This window comes from Aulonocara sp. 'chitande type north' Nkhata Bay, linkage group LG10 (assembly GCF_057382095.1).
Source record: "Aulonocara sp. 'chitande type north' Nkhata Bay isolate Kocher_YH1m ecotype deep benthic linkage group LG10, A_spYH_male_GT1.1, whole genome shotgun sequence".
Taxonomy (NCBI): Eukaryota; Metazoa; Chordata; class Actinopteri; order Cichliformes; family Cichlidae; genus Aulonocara; species Aulonocara sp. 'chitande type north' Nkhata Bay.
The window spans coordinates 21,240,112-21,257,445 of NC_141353.1; the positions used below are offsets into that span (position 1 = coordinate 21,240,112).

The 17,334-nt window shown below is 40.8% G+C and overlaps 1 protein-coding gene across 3 annotated transcripts; it reads right to left on the reverse strand.

Moving 5' to 3' along the window:
- Nucleotides 1-275: 275 nt before the first annotated feature.
- LOC147320824 (lissencephaly-1 homolog A-like) lies at nt 276-17,227 on the reverse strand. 3 transcript variants are annotated; one of them, XM_086309025.1, is made up of 11 exons: nt 17,053-17,227; nt 6,750-7,045; nt 5,143-5,227; nt 4,976-5,050; nt 4,528-4,734; nt 3,257-3,425; nt 2,843-2,945; nt 2,451-2,679; nt 1,920-2,021; nt 1,676-1,832; nt 276-1,525 (listed from the first exon to the last, which is right to left on the reverse strand). In XM_086309025.1, the coding sequence occupies exons 2-11, from the start codon at nt 6,779-6,781 to the stop codon at nt 1,452-1,454; spliced, it is 1,233 nt and encodes a 410-aa protein (XP_086165151.1). In that variant the 5' UTR covers nt 6,782-7,045; nt 17,053-17,227; the 3' UTR covers nt 276-1,451. The 3 variants fall into 3 exon arrangements, with proteins under 3 accessions (XP_086165151.1, XP_086165152.1, XP_086165153.1); XM_086309026.1 differs by lacking the exon at nt 17,053-17,227 and adding an exon at nt 16,851-16,945; XM_086309027.1 differs by lacking the exon at nt 6,750-7,045.
- Nucleotides 17,228-17,334: the final 107 nt, after the last annotated feature.

The following is a 17,334-nucleotide window of genomic DNA, read 5'->3' on the forward strand; positions in this document are numbered from 1 at the left end:
ACAAGTCTCCACACAATTGGTTATTTGTGTTAAATCAATTAAAATCCTATCAAGAAAGCACTTAAACGCCTCTTCAGCACACAGACTACAAAGCTCTTACTTTGACATGCAGACTAGCCCGCTTTTTTTGACTATTAAAAGCAACAAGTGCAGCAGTTGCAGCATCCAATCAGATGCCTTTAATATCAAACGGACTGAATAATGTGCTGAAGCATCCAAACTTGCTCTTTGAGTTCTTGTTCCTCTTCCTCAAAGAAAGCACACACACGGGCAAGTTATATTTACAGAATTTTATTATGTTGCAAACAATGACATCCAGATATATTGATACACAACTTTTACTGTGCGTGTATGTGCATTTGTGAGTGTTTGTGTGTGTGTGTGTAAAGAGAGCAGTGAGACCACAGAAAGCAGAATGAAAACCCTGTGTGAGGGAGCCCTCAGTGGGTTAACAAGGCAGAGATAGCGAGCAAAAAAGAGGGCACTGGGCGATTTCTCCAGGGCGACGTACACACGCGCACAAACCTCAGGAAGAAAAAGGTGAGCCGGCTTATTTTCCTCTGTTAAACACACTTCTCGCTATGGGCTGTGTGCCTGTGCTCTCAGCAGCTTATGGATCATTAAGGTCCTGTGAGTGTCTACTAGAAAGCAAGTTTGTTAAAAGAGATGAAAGCGGCATGAATGAACACAGCGGGTGAGAAACTGCCTCCTCTCTCTCCTCTGACCATCAGAGCAGAGACGCTGGAGAGATTCTCCTGTCGTGACATACAAACACACACGCACACTCACACGACGTAAACACACATGTACATGTGCACTTGCACAAAAAAACAAAACTCATGAGATTCATCTAGGGAGCCGCAGCCTGCTTCAGTTTTTCATCTTCATTGTCAGCGTCGTCTCCTGGACAGGCTCCACTTTTCCCCACCTCCCTCACACTTTCTCCATCACCAACCACACAGTGACAGACCACAACAATGGAGGCATGGAGTAAAACAAAATTAAACTAAACCCCTCCAACAAAGAGGTGCTATTGGTATTCGTGCACTGTTAACCAGAACCCACCTAAGCCAGCACACAGATATTTACCCTTTGACCCGACGGGAAGTCATGAGAACGGTATGCAAATTTAAATTTTTTTTGTTGAATTAACCATGCAAGGATACTTCTTATTGGTTTTTTTTTGAGTGTGTTTATGTGTCAGAGATTGCGTGACATTTATTAAGCGTACCCTACATCCAGAATAATTTACACAAAAGGACAATAGTCATCTTAATAGGGCTGGACCGATGTAGGGGAGGAGGGGGGGGGAGAGAGGGCAGCGAGGAGAGGGGAAAGCGGCCTTGGTCTACTATGGTTTGAAGTGCAGAGGGTTGGGGGTGGGCACAAGGAAGAGGGTGCAGGACAGGGTTGGGCTTTAGGGGTGGAGGTTGGGGGTGATTGAGGCAATCTCAGCGGCACTCCCACACTTTGACTGTCTGATCGACACTGCCCGTCACCACGTAGGGAGCAGTCTTGTGGAAATCTGCAAGAGAGGGAAACATCTGCTCAGACACATTCAACAAGTTCACACATCACAGAGTGAGCATCAGCTCCAGCTCAGGTTACAGAGCTTCAAATACAGACAGCTTCATCTTTTGTCATATGTTATTTATTTTTAAAAAGTGCGTCTCACCAAGAGAGGTAACAAAGTGTTCATGGGCACTCAAGGTCTTCATGCAGCGTTTGTTCTTGTAGTCCCAGATCCTAATGGTCTTGTCATCAGCACAGCTTACTATGAATCTTCCTCCAGGGTGAAACAATATCCCGCGCACCCAGTTGTCATGTCCCACCTGCAGACACAAGACCGATTAGCTACCACACTCCTCACTATTCACCCACTGTGCAGCGACACTGGGACTGACACTTCCGTTACTCACCAGAGTCATGAGGCAGATCCCAATGCTCACATCCCACATCTTGATCGTTTTATCTCTGGAGCCAGAGAGCAGGAAAGGCCCAGGTTTTCCACTCTTCTTATTCTATCACAAAGACAGAGATAGGACGAGGCCATTAGAAACAGTGTTTGGTTGCAGCAAAGATGACAGTGAAGTTTGGTATGTGTAAAGATTCCTTCTAAGATATGAAGAGATCATTTTTCAGCTATGACAACATGATTTAAGGCAGGATTACGCTGCTCTGTGAGTCAGTCTGAGCCTACTGAATGTTTTTGCAGAGTGCTCAAATTGTAAATGAGGGCAATAATTCTACACTATTCACTAGAATAATTATGTAGTAACTCATAAGAGAGGTTGTCTGAATCATTAATTCCTTCTTATTTACAAAACCCTGCTTTACCACACCAAAGTAAAGTGGTTTATTACAGTAACTGCGCTGCTACTGAGGCAGACACTTTCATAGAACCCAATGTACATAAACATCCTCCTGGGTCCTGCAGCTGCCATATTCACCTCTGAGCCTGTAGCTTCTAGGATGGTGGGATGAGCGCTGTCGGGGGCCCAAGCGATGCACTCTACCACATGTTCGTGTTCCCGCAACTCAGCTTTGCACTCCTTTGAGGCAACCACCCAGACGCGCACCGTCTGGTCATTGGAGCAGCTGGCAATCAACGAGCCGTCCTGATTGGGACGCACCATCCTCACCCACTCCCTATGGCCTGTAAATGTCTTCACACAGTACCTACAGAAGAAAGTACAAGGTGATCTACAGAGAGCATGTTCAACTTATCCTAAATGCATTACTACAGAGGGCTAAAACAGCATTGTTGGAATAAAGAATGAAATGTTTAAAGTTAACTTTAAATCTAGTTTAAGACCGTAAAACATGCCTCTGTCTCACTTACCCAGTGGCCACCTCCCACATCTTGATAGTCTTATCTCTGGAGGCAGATACTATATGGTCACCATTTGGCATAATAGCTACAGATGACACATTGTGATCGTGGCCTGTAGGACAAAGTCAAAAGATTAGTTGGTCTGCTCTTAATAAGGCAGATACTTCCCAAATAAGACCATCAATGTGTAAGATCTCTAAAATAAGACTACTTTTCTCCCAAAATGAATGACAAGCCTCAGGCCACAAGGCCCAGATTAAACCAGAACTTTCTGTTGTCTGTTGTGTTAACAAAATTCTCTCTCAGAAATACTCACATATTTAAATATAATTACAGTAAGATTAAAAAAAATACTGTGTAACACAAGTTACGATGGTGTAACTTAAAAGCCTTTGCAGGCGGTGTTTTGTAAATATTTCTTACCATGCATTGTTCGAATGCACTCAAAGCCCTGAAAATCCCAAAGTTTGATGCTCATATCAGCTGAACATGAAGCCAGAAGTTTTCCTGACTGGTCAAAGGAGATGTCCTGCACAGAGTCTGTGTGGCCTTTGAGGGTTCGCTCAAAGTCCCCTGCTTCATAGTCCCACACCTAAAATTACAGATGCAGGCAGTGAGGAACGCCAGTCCACAATGATCAAGAAGAACTTAATATCGAACCTAAAAACACATGCACACAAAAGTGCATGTGTATTTAATCAAAAGTGATTAAATTGGTCATTATTGGACAGAATCATGACACAGGGTTGGGTTACAAAATGTAACAAAAATACTAAAAACAGAAAACATTTCAGCCTAATTAAAAAGTATGCAATTTACTACCACAGTGTCAGTTAAATTCATTAAAACAAGAATGAACTTTGACGTTGGAAAGAAAAAGATTTGCACATTTCCCAGTGCTGTGCTCTGGGAGTGCTCCCTCTGACAACACAAGCATCACCCCATCTCCACATAGATGAGCAGTGACAAAGCAGAAAAAAATAAAACAGCGAAGGAGGGAGGAGGATGAAGGGAGGAGGGTGGAGGGGGAAGTGTGCTGAAGCCGAAACGCAGAGGATAAAAAGGGAGAGCAGCCTCAGATCTGCAGTACGGCTTTGATCTAAAGGGTCAGAGCTGCAGAGGATTCGCTGTGCTGCAACAGTCTCCCTGATTTTGCTCATGAAATGCTGCTCAACACAGACACCACTGATTTGAAATTCCTCAGAGAGACATTTTCAAAAGAGTATAACTGACTTCAGATAAGGCATTTCAAAGATGTGAACAAAATGTGATGTGAACAAGAAGGGAAAAAAAAGACAGCAGCAACTTATGACAGACAAATGAATGCATAATGTATCAGAGTGACAGGTAGGACAGGTTCCAGCCCCTCAGTGACCTTGAATTAAATAAGCAGAAGAAGATGGACAAATGTGTGAATGGGCGATACAGCTGTTAATTCTCCACTTTGATATGGTGAAAAAGGAGACGTTCTATTTTTCAGTATGGAAACTACACCTTCACACTGCCCATATCTACAATGTAAAGGCTCTCCTCTAAACTTGTTTTCTCAAACTGTGATAGAAATGTAAGGATTTAACTAACCATAAAATGAATGAACTGCATGCAGGATTTGTAAGCAAGGTTCAAATGCAACTGACTGTATTTACTAATATTTTAACAGTATGCAAATGTTGTCTGGCAATACAGATGCAAACCTTAATGGTAGCATCCTCAGAAGCTGTGACCATGACCGAAAACACGGGGTGGAATATAACACGCGTGACCGGAGCACGGTGCCCACTCAAGGCGTATCTCTCTGGGGGGCGAGGGATCCACTCCTTGGGGTCGCGCTTCTGGCCCACAGACCCTCCGTGTGTCATCTCCTCTTTAGCCTCATTCAATTTTGACTCCAATTCCATCACCTGAAGTAAAGCAAGGAAAAGCAACAGGTTAAGAAATCCAGTGAGACAACACTTATCCCAATAAACAAAAAAAAGTTTTCAAATTCATTAATGCAAATAAAACTCGCTTTACCTATAGCTTCTTTGTACAGGGGGCCATGGCTAAACGCAGTTATCACTTTACATATTGCATTGTGCTTGCAAGTTTATTCCGCCATGTTAAAAATGTACAGCTAATCTCAAACGTGTTTTCATTTGTTACCTTCTTCTGTAATCTGATAACCGAGGTCCACTTCTTTTCCAACAGCCCTGCATACTTCTTATCTACTTCTTCATTCTGTGAACCAAGTAAAAGACAACAAATGTTCCCCCTCATTAAAATTACATGTGCAACTTTTTGGTCATTTCTGTGCATCAACCTCGTCATACCATATCTAACTCTGCCTCTTTCTTGAAAGTGGAATACGCCTCCTCGTAGCCATTGGAACGAAGATAGTCAGCTATGGCCCGGTTTCTGACGAAAAAAAAAATAAAAAAAAATAAAAAAATTACAACACCACAGTCATTTTTTTTTTGTTTTGTTTAAAGGTTTCATCTCAAGATTTAACCAACTCTTTGGAAATGCAGTTTCTGTGAAACCACTAGAGTCCAAAGCAAATTTCTGCGAGAGGAAAATTAAGTATATTGTATCATATATCACTAACATTTCTAATCTTACGTGACAAACATGAACTGAGGGCAGTTGTGCCAAATCAAACATGTCAATAAAGTCAAGGTGATGTCGACATTTATTAAGTAGCAAGTCTACCCCAACCGAAATTCTGGTTCTTGAAAGAGGGCAGAGTGCACCCCGTCTTATGATGGGGGCTTTGGGATTCAAGTTTCACAGTTCCCCTCCCCTTAAAAGTCGGGCAGTTTGAGCAAGTGTCAGAGGATTCTAACCCTTCATTGAAGAAAACAAAACGTAAGGACCCGATCACTGGGAAACTGTGTTTTGTGCTGCTATGGAAACCAAAGACTTGGCACAGAAAGAGTCCTGAACACCAAGTGTGGATGACACGAAGCCCACAACCCACAAGCACATGGAAACGCATAGCGAGCATGCAAATACACACATACAGAGTTATATAAATGATTGTAAGGGCTCTTTTATAAGATGAGGGGTGAATATTTCATGAGTAAGTGAGCTAAATTTAGGCTGCAGCTTTGGGGCTACTTCGAATGTCTGATAAATCCTGTCTGCTATTGCTTTTCAACAGGATTTCCACTGATTTCTTCGTTTCGGGGTTTTTCAGACCTTTATTGCAACAAGACAGCAAAGAGAAGACAGAAAAGCTGGGAGAAAGACCAGTGGGGGACAGAAAACAAACAAACAACAACAAAAAAAACCCAACAACAACAACAAAACAAACCCCCTGCACAGTAAGTACTCTTGGGCCAGATTCAAACCTGAGCCTCTGTGTTGGTGTTATGGTATATGGGTCGCCCACTTAACTTAATAAGCATAGGGGTTTTTCAGGTTTTTCATGAGTTAAACCAGCCATGATCAAACCTGTTTTTTTTGTTTTTTTTTCCCAACGTTCTACATTTTGAAGTCCAATGGTGAGTTAAACTCCTAAAACATGTTTAAAAATATACTTTTTGTATTGTCTGGACTGTGAGATCAGCCAGTCATTCACCACGGAAGAAGGCTGCCCACATTAAACAGCCATCACTTTGTTAAGTTCCTCCTCCTGGCACACCCCACTCATTTATTTGCTCCTGTCATGCGGGGTTATGAAATATTCACCAAGCAGCTAACAAGTGAAGCACCATAAAGCTCACATCTCTTTACACTTCCTACAATACGTTCTTGTAAGGCAGCGTTTTGTATCAGGACTAGAAAATACAAAATTTACAAAAAAAAAAGAAAAAAAAAGGCTCATTTATAGAAAGTGCCCCCCTCCCTCTCCTCAAGTCCTGTCAGTTTACATGTCCATTCTTGTTTGTATGTTTAAGAAGGCTGCATTCCCACACATTTACATCAGGGCACTCACAGTTCATCTCTTTGTCTCTGTGACAGCACCATGGTGGCTGCTGTTCACTCCCTCTCAGGGAGGTGAGGATGAGGTGATGTGGGAGGGGAGGGGGAAGTCTGGCTCGTAAGTGTCTGGTGGTGAGGTGCCCGATCCCTCAGAACTTTCTCCTCCAGGGGTGCAAAGGTGGGGAAAGTAAAGGTGCCGGGCAGAGCAAGATGATCTGGAGATACTGCCGTCACCCAAATGTCAGAATCAGGTTCCACGAGTTCTCCCAAAGGTCCAAATCTGTCTCACTGAACAGATGAGCCCATCACCTGATGAACAGAGGAGAGGGTGAAGAGCAGTGGATTAAACATACATATATGCAGTATTCAGACATACAGAAACATGGGACACATGAATTACAATCTAGAAGAATTCTCCAACAGTAAAGTCAGTGGTAAAAGAATATGAAACTTTTCAACACCACATTTTGGAGCCAACAAACTTTCCAGTATTTTTTTTAAAGCAGATTTTATTTGTGATTCCAGAATAGGAATGTGAGCAGCTAGATGTTGAAATCCTGCTGTTTGTAGTGGTGCAACAGATCAAAAGTCTCACGGTTCGGATCGGATCAGATCACGTTTTTTTTCATCACAGATTGGATGCCTCCACTCTGCCTCCTGACATCTGACCCACGTTAACACATGGACTGAACAGACACACACCCACAATGGACAACTGTACCCTCAAACACACAATAATAACATGGACTGAACCACCACTCACAACCACTAGCACTTTATATAGCCTCTGTAGAAATTATCCACATATCTCACTTATCTTAACTGCACTACTGTATAGCTCTGTGTAAATAATCATTCTGTACATTCGATAATTTTTAATCCTACAACTGTTTACAACTTGCATAGTTCCCATTTCTGTATAGCTGTATATCTCAGATTTCTGTAAAGTTATTTATTTCATATTCTGTATAGTTTTTCATATTTATATCCTGTTCATAGCTTGTACTCACTACAGCCTGTACATACTTATAGTTATAGAATATTCACAACATACTTCATACCGTGTACATTATAACATACCATAATAGACCCATTTCTGTAATATACTCACATATCTATATTATTGCTAATATATATTGTAATATATCTATATCACTAAAGCACTTCTGGATGGATGCAAACTGCATTTCGTTGCCCTGTACCTGTGCATGTGTAATGACAATAAAGTTTAATTCTATTCTATTCTATCAATTTTCGAATCAGCGAAAAAAAAAAAAAAAAAAAAAAAAAAAGACAACAAAAATTTAAGTCGCCATTTACTTATTTAAGTACTTTTTGCCTATTAAAAAACATTCAACTCAAGACTCATTCCTCGCTGTGATTTAATGAGCGGTCAAGTAACTTTAAACTTTTCCTGCTCATACATGCTTGGAGCGATCTTGTCACTGAAGTGGACGCGCGACGGGATATCATAGCGTGGCTCAAGCACGTTCATCATAGTTTAAACTAGTGCTGTCAGTGTAAATCTCGTTAAGATGACGTTAATGCCATAACTGCATTAACGTGTTAACTAGTTACCGCGGATCGCCCCGTGCGTGGGGCTGCACGGCGTCAATGCGTCAACTAGCGCATTGACTAGTTTAAACCCCCTGTTTTGCACAACAGAATACGGCCTCCCGTCTGCAGCTAAACACCCCAATAGCTTTTGTAATAGCTTTAGCCCGGTCGGACTGGGCAGCAAAGGACTGCTTAAATACCGCAAACTCCTCTGCTCCTCCACTTGGACCGCTAGCGCTGACCATAGCTATCGCTTGACAGACTGATCACGTGCACCATACACATACTTTTTTCTTCTTTTTCGAATCTTCGGATTACGTGCGTGCTGAACTGTGGAGTGGGATCGGTTCGGATTACGGATCAACCATGATCCGTTGCACCACTACTGGTTTGTTAATCAAATTACTCTAATTTTTCCTGTTATTAAGATGTTCCGATGGCACTGTTCCCTCTCTGTGATGGGGAGTTGAAAACAACAACAACAAAAAAGATAGCTTATAGGTGATAACTGTGTTAATGAATGCTGTTCTGCAGTATTCTGATGTAGAACATGACTGATTGATTATACAAAGCAATGTGTTCTGCACATGCGCGTGGACGTTGACCTACAAAGGTGGAACGCACACACAGTAACAAATGCAATTTGACTTTTACAGAATGCTAATCTTAAAGGTAGGGCTGCTCGATTATGGCAAAAATGATGATCACGATTATTTTCACTGAAATTGAGATCGCGATTATTTGACGATATTTATTTAACCCTTTAAGACCTACTATAGAACCAAGTCCGCCAGAGCTCATATTATTTTTTTTACATGTTGTAGTGCCGTTTGTGGGAGCATTTCAATTTGCTATGCAACTGTTATAGCCCATATTTTAATAATATGTATGCATTAAGTCCATAGTAACTACATTAATTGCAAAAAAGTGCAATAAACTACAAAAAAATTGAAAATCGTTTTTGTTTTTTACATGTATTTCTACTTGGAGAAATTTAAGAGGTTTATCCCTCAAAACTTTAAATACAAAAAAGTTGCAAAAAATAGTTTACAACAACAGGAAATTTATTTTGAGTGTCTTCATAGTTTTATTTTGGAGATACACCAATTTTTATATACTGCAGGAAAAACGAAAAAACAATCCTATGATGCAAATTTGCAAAGAAAACAGCATGTGCATCAAAATAAACTATTTCCAGCAGTGCAATTTGAGTTCTAAGCATCCCAGCAACTATTCAGAAAGGTCAAACATGACCAGTATAGGCTTTTAAGGCCTACAAGTAAAAAACTACAATTTCCGCGAAAATGACGTCACTTCCGGTTTCGGCCAGGAAATGGCGGACATACAGTTCGCGCTGACGTCTGTTTCACTGTGGGAAGTGTTACGAACAGCTGATAGGAACGGCAAAGCGTGTTTCTGGAATATTGTGTTTTTGTTCCTGCAAGAGCTTTTTATGCAGTTTTTGCAAAGCTTTATGTGGAAGGAAACTGCGACCGAGGACAAGCTGATGGCATCAGATGTAAGTACAACTCCTCTGGTTTCATATGCAAAACAAATTATTGCGCTAGCTTACACGGTTCCGGTTCTACAGGGATTTAAAAATAGTTACACAACACGGAGCGTGCTGCTCTGACCGGCTTTAAAGGGTTAACAATGACTTTAAAAAATAATATAAAATAGTGTGCAACACCACTGAAGTTTTTTTACCTCTCTTTTCAACCAGCGGCAGTCACTCTCCTCTCCAAATAACTTCTGCTTAGCTTTCCGGGCTTCCCTCGGGTCCTCTTAATCAGCGGTCTCCAACCTTTTTTGCGCCCGACAATATTTTCACGGACCGGCCTTTAAGGTGTCCCGGATAAATGAGGGAGGGGCTAATAATCGGCTCAGTCATTTTTAATGATCGTTGAAAGCCCAGATCGTAATCGTGATTAAAATTCGATTAATTGAGCAGCCCTACTTAAAGGCGCAATTTAGTACAGTGGAACCCCGACTTACGAAATTAATCTGTTCCCGAGGGTCTTTCGTAACTCGAAAATCTTTGTAAGTCGAAGCACCCATTGCGCGTTTTGAGTGAGGCGATGCTGAACGATAGGCTATAGGCTAATTGCTAACTAGAACAACGCCGTTCAAGTGGAACCGCGAAGCGCAAGTACGGAAGCCAAGGGGTTGTCACATGATTTGGAAGGCATTGTAGGCTCAGCCAATCAGAGCCAGCAGATTTCATTACTCGGGCATTTTGCCGTAACATGGGCAGAAATACTGTCGTTCAGTGCCTTCGTAACTTGAATTTTTCGTGAAACGGGGTATTCGTAAGTTGGGGTTCCACTGTATAACTTTTTTCCTTTTGGACCACTTGATTTACTAGTCTTTTAAACAACTGGTTCAATGCATGCAGTTTTTAATGTCCCGATAACCACAGAAATGATTTTTGGTATTCATTTATCTTTATTTTACATGGAAGTCCCACTGAAATCAAATCTCTTTGACATGACCAAGGTAACAGCCATACAAACTCAAAATACAATAAAATCAAATATAATGTAAAATGCGAGAGAGTATAGGATATACTATATACACTGGTGTGCACATAAGTGGTCCACAGGTGCGCATGGATTAACCCCAGACACTGACAGAGGACCATAAGAGCATGTTGCCCTTGTTTATGTCACAGTCTGCTGCATTGTTCTCGTCCACTTCACCCTTTAGACCGCCTTAAGATAAATGAAAACTGCAAGGTGCCTCACTGGAAACTGTTCATAATAATATTTATATTTTACAGATGAGCATCTGCTTAAAACGGAAGCATTCAACCACTGCAAACATTTAGCCTGTAATATCCTAGAAGGAGCTCCTCTCTCCTGCCTGCAAACATGATGACTGACTGAGATGACAGGACAGAGCAAATGATTTTAGCTGATCTCATCTCTCACCATGGTGTAAAAACAGCGATTTGACCAAACATACCATGCTCCATCTATTACAGAACCAAGACAATCTCTGTTACTTCTGCACCTGCCCGACACTTCTGAACATCACCATTAAGGAGAAAATACTTTAAAAGAACACACAGGCAAAAGTTATTGCAAATAAATAATAATTGAAGAACGGTATAAAATTCACAAACACCTTTTTAAATCTTCTAAGTTATTACACTGAGAGGCAAATGTGTTTAGTTACAAGGTTAGGACAAAAGGAACTCATGCGGGGGCGATTTGTTTGCAACCTTCCATTCTCTTAAATTAAATTTTTTTTTTAAAATAAAATAAAATACAAAAATTCTTTTAATGAGTTTTCTACACAAAGATATAAACAAATAAAAAAGGAAAACCATACACACTTATTAGTAGGGGTGCAACGATACACAAAATTCACGGTTCGGTTCGGTTCGATACTTTGGTGTCACGGTTCGATATTTTTTCGATACAAAAAAATGTTCATGCCTTTTTAATTTGTCATTTATTAAAATTATAAATATATATTTTAACTCAAAAGTACAGTTTTTAAATTTAACCCTAACCCTTGTGCGTGTTTTTTATTTTGACAGCGAATGCGCACCTGCGGACCACTTATGTGCAGCCCTGGTTATTTAGCTCATCATATTGCAGCCACAGAAATTCTTTTGTCCATGAAACCATAAAGCTGCACTTTCTTTTTGCCTTATAGTCTGATTTGTCATAACTTCTCCGTTTTGTGGTAAGCTTTTCTTTGGCTGTCACTTCTTCACCCTGACCTGTCTTGTTTGGCTCAGCAGAACTGAAATGCTTTTACACACTCACTCACATAAGCTCAGCGATTCTCTGCGCGATCAACCTCTCACATGTTTAAGCTTGCTGCGGGAGATTTCACTTGTCATGTTTGCATAGTAAGCTAACGATTAATAAGACGATGTCAGAGGAATTGGTGCGCAAATGATCATCACTCACAGATCAGTGCTGTCGCTCTCTATACACAGTTCGCACGATTGCAAAGTGAAAGCAAAAAAACAAGCGCAAATTCAAACGCGATTTCAATATGTCACATATTGACAGTGGCTCACCGATGCCAATGACATAATTACCCAGCTACATTTCTGAAAGAATGCAAAAGCATTGACATATATTTTTCCTTCCTACAATAGCCCGACGGGCAGGGTAGCCCGACTGAAAAAAATCGCTAGCCCCAGGACGTCAGGCTAGCGATATTGCAAGCCCTGTATCTGATTGAGAAATCATGCATCTTTGGAAAAGAGAGTTTATTACAGAGAAATGTCTCTTTCCAAAATAAAAGCTATACTATCCGCTTCTTCTGGGCTATATTCTCAGCAGCATAAGGAGAATCATGTGCTAACAGCTGTCTAAATGACTCGGCTAAAGTTAGTAGCATGCTTGTTGTTTTTGTCTTTGCACTAGGATGATGTAAATGTGCAGTCATATTCGTTGTGTTCCCACTAGTGCTTTCAGGTTAATCTCGTTGAAATGACTTTAACACCACAACACGGCAAATCTCCGTTAACGAGCTACCGCCGATCGCCCCGTGCATGGGGCTAGACGGCCAACACGTTAACGAGCTAACTGCGCTAACACACTAGTTCCCACCCATGTAATTGAGCATTGCATGGCACATCCAACATACTGTTTTACTTTAGTCCATGACTCGCTTACCTTCAGGGTCATACGTCACATGAAAACCAAAATAATTCCAAACGCCAGATCTGAATGAGGGTGGGGGAGGTGCCCTGCGCTCTTCCTTCTGACTATGCTGTCTGTGTTGAGCGCTCAGTGGATCTGCGCTCGACAGTGCAGCCTAGGCGGAGTAGTCGAACGCAGATTCACTGAGCGCTCAACACAGACAGCATCGTCAGAAGGAAAGTTGATAAAATAAATTACAAATGTTGTATTGTTCGATACATATGCGTACCGAACCGAAAGCACTGTATCGAACGGTTCAATATCGATACGAATATCGTTGCACCCCTACTTATTAGTGTATGAACATAACTGCTTATTTTCTAGTTAGAAACCGGGTGTTGTATCATTTGTAAACATTCACATAATCATTAAGCTATTAGAAACATGTTTATGCAACATTTGTTCATGCAACATTTTTTTAAGACACACCTCTATTTCTACCACTAACTAGCCTCTACGTGTGAATTCATGAAGTTTATGAATGCAGCTTGCTAACCAACTTCAGTAGCACTGGATAATAACTTCATAGTCTCATTCAAATATGTCAACTTATGGCTTGAAGAAACCAGGTGGCTGAAAAAGCACCAACACTGAAGCTTCAAAATGTGTAGTCCAAACTCAGTGGGTGGATACGACCATCTTTTATACCATCTATTATTTTCCCTCACTTTTCCCAAGATCTGGTTCGAGGTATAACAGAATGACCAATGGGTAACTTCATGGTCGCGGGTCCATTTTTTCATACTGTCTGATACACAGAAGTAGCTAGAGAACAATTCAAAGAACCAACCCAATAATTAGTTAAGTGCATTTATGCAATCCTATAATCACAGGATTTAAGATTTTGATTTTTCATGGCTGAGCTTACAATAACAAGGGGGAAAGACAGCGTCCCTTTTCTTCTGTCTTCAAAACACACAGTTCCTACAGTGCAGGATTCTTTTTTTTTTTTTTTTTTTTACAATTATAGAAAGAAGGAACCTTTAAAAAGAAAAGTCAAATTAAACAACCTTGTGATTGTCCATAGGTGTGCAGCCATGGGTCACAGCAGCCAGCAACTGACTGTGGAAGATTTAAAGAATATCTGAGAAATGACACTTCTATATTCTAGATACTTGGTGATTTCTGCAAGCAATTGATTGTGCATTTACATAAAAAGAATATAATCATACTATGATATTGCCCAATGTGATTTAATTGCTCTAAACCTTTATTATTAAACCAATGCCAACGTCTTTAGATGGACAAACAAGCCAACGTGGTGTCATCGGCACATTATCCATGAGGCGATCAGTAGAGTGTACACAGCATACCGAACACTTTCAATTTAGCAGTCAGTGAAAAGGACAGAGATGTCCTCCCATCTTGCTCCCGATGCTCATCGTTATCCACAAAGCTCTTCACGCCTCTCACCAAGAGCTACAAATGTACCCATGAAATACTCTCAAACCGTGAAGGTGAAAGATGACTAAGCCCCCATTAAGACTACAATAACAGGCAGTGATGTCAGCTACGCCTCAGCTCCTCCCGACTCAAATACGCGTTATGTTCAGTTTAACAAGCAACATGCACAGGTGACCCAGACCTTACCGCACTTGTCAAATAATCGCACCGCTATCTAAGCGGTGTAGAAATTCATTACTAATTGTAATGATGCAATCATAAGAATAATTTCACTGAACCTGCTAGGCACTCCTACATTCCCTATCTTCTTATCAACCAAACTACTTTACAATGATAAGGCAAGATTTTACACAGGCTCAAAATAGGACTTTGCAGAAGGAGACTACATACGTGAGCAAGACTAGTCCAAATACAGTTAAGGCCAACGTCTCAGCTGCCCTACTTAAAAGACGTCTATGCATTTCCCTGTTATTTCTCGTCACTTCACACACCAAAATCTATTCTATTTTACAACCAAGTAAATTAATCACCATTTACAAAAAAATTATAACAATGAATGTCTGTGAAGGTTCTCAGTCATCCAGGTCATCGTAGTCAAAGGAGCTTGACAATGAATAATAAAACTCTAAATTCTCTATCCTGGGTAATTTTGTGTTGGAAGACAACCAAAGACTCCTTTTTTCAACTTCAAAGTATAGACAGAGGGAAAAAAAAAAAAAAAAAAAAAACAAAACTCTGCACATTATAAAACAGGAAAATAAAATACACTGGATAAGCTGAATCAAAAGCATGACCCTAAAAACTGACTTGGCATGGTTTGTAGACAATTTAAACCATCACATTTTTTTTATTTGTTTGTTTGAAATTTGTTTAAAATAAAGACTTCCAGAAAGGTTTGGGTTCTTCACTTAAGCTATTAGTTATACACCATAATAAAAGAGCCTACAGGCAGAGATTAGAAACAGAACTAATCATGCCTTTTTAACTCCTTGATAAAATGTACAGCCTGTGGGTACACGTGTCTCGACTGAGTTTATGACTAGACAGAGGGGCATGTTGTTTTGTTATTTAGATAAGACATAATTTCACAATGTTTACATGCAGACCCAATGAAACAAAAAGGTGACAAAAACCAACCAAACCCATTAGTATTTGCTCTGTTCGTGTCAAACTGCTGAGCAATGCCCCTCCTTATGGATGACCTTCAGGCCAAACAAGTCCCTTCTTGCACAGACTAAAGCATATAGCAATGTTTGCTTACTAACCAAACATCATGACAAAGCAATCTGTTTTATTCCACTTGCAAGCCCTGATACTTAAGATTTCCTTAATTATGTCATTTAAGTTTATTCTATTAGTCTAGAACTTCAGCTTAAAAGTTATTCTCACGACCAAAGTGCTGCCAACAGTCACAGCCCATGACATAAAAAATCCAAACTATTTAACAATCTTAAAAATGGTACCAAAAATACCCAAACAACTACAACAAAAACCTGCATATTAATAGATGCAGGCATCTCAAACATATTATAAACAAATCAGAAATGCATGCATAAATGTAGCACTGAATTGAACCTTTACCTTAGTATATAAAATATAATTTCACGCTATAAGATGGACAGTCTAATGAACAAGCACTGGCCTTCGCGTTCCGTGTTATGCAATAGCAACTGGTAGACAAATCAATAATGATTCAATTAGCAAAATTGGGCTTAGAAGACAGTTTTGTGCACAGCAATTTAAATCTGCATAGTATTTTTCCATCAGACTCCACTCTGAATGTAATTCCTAAAATGCAGGTTTAAATATGGAGGAAAACTACCAAATGTCCCAAGACTGCTTCATGTATTACAAATCATAGACGAGTTTTAAAATCTGGATAGGGTGACGTCTTTCTAAGCCTCTGTGGCCACAAGGGCAAAGTTGCAGTACAGCCTCAGCAACGCCCTTTCCAGCTAGCGTTAGCTTAGCACGACAAGTGCACCAAGTCCGCTAATAACCACACGCTGGATTCCTGGATCACCACACCGTCAACATAACAAAATATACAAAGGGCGTCTGTCCACACCAACGAAGAGCTAAAACATCCAGCCGCTTGTTTGACAAAAAATAACTGCTACCCGATATATGTGAAGGCGGAGAGGGTATGAGCCCCAAGTTTGGGATGTTATTGCCAATATTCCCAATACGAGACAACACAAAAGGCTTCAACTTTCAGAATTCAGAACCTTAATTTAGGCGTTTTCCAGCCGCATCAGATCCTTTGCAGCTGACCGTGAGAAATATGACAGCACCCAGGTTAGCTTAGCCGGCTAGCACACCACGTTAGCTCATCCGAACTTCCATAAATAGGCGTAGCTAACGTTAGCTCGATCTACAGGGAGGGTTCACAACAAGCGCCCAGATGCAAGTCATGCATAGTCCGAGAGTCGCGACACTTGCTTTTAAAAATCCCAGTCACACTCGGGGGCGTTGAATAACCTCACCGTGAGACTGTCTCAACGTTCAACCTCCGAGTCGATGATCTTATGCGGGCGAACTTTTGCCACTTAGCTTAGCTCTCGGCCTCTCCGCCATTTTGAGGTTGGAACGGGAAAGCGCAGACACTGCAGGCAATTCGTCGTCAAAATAACAAGTCTCACTAAGTGCCAAAACAAAAATACACATTTGTTACAACTAATAACTTACCATAAGGCAAATCTCATTCTCATATCTTCTTTCCTGGCCCGAGCATGCGACGGAATACCCTGGTTTTGATGTGATAATGGGACTTTTCGCATCACCCGGCACGGACGGCCAGATTTTTCTCCTCTTGGTACCACCGCATTCGCCCGACCCAGCTAACGGTCGCGGTTGGATATCGGGAGCGCGCACGTTCACATGAATGGTGGCGCGCAGCGTACAGATATCACGCTCTAAATATCACGCTTTAATTTTTTTTTCTAAATTAAATGAAAAAAAAAAAACATA

Coding starts and splice junctions, on each gene's coding strand:
- LOC147320824 (XM_086309025.1), bottom strand. CDS start 6,781: ATGGTGCTGTCACAGAGACAAAGAGATGAACT. Junction 5,051..5,142: donor AAGAGGCAGAGTTAGATATG/GTATGACGAGGT, acceptor CTTGGTTCACAG/AATGAAGAAGTAGATAAGAA. Junction 3,426..4,527: donor CTGAGGATGCTACCATTAAG/GTTTGCATCTGT, acceptor CTGTAATTTTAG/GTGTGGGACTATGAAGCAGG.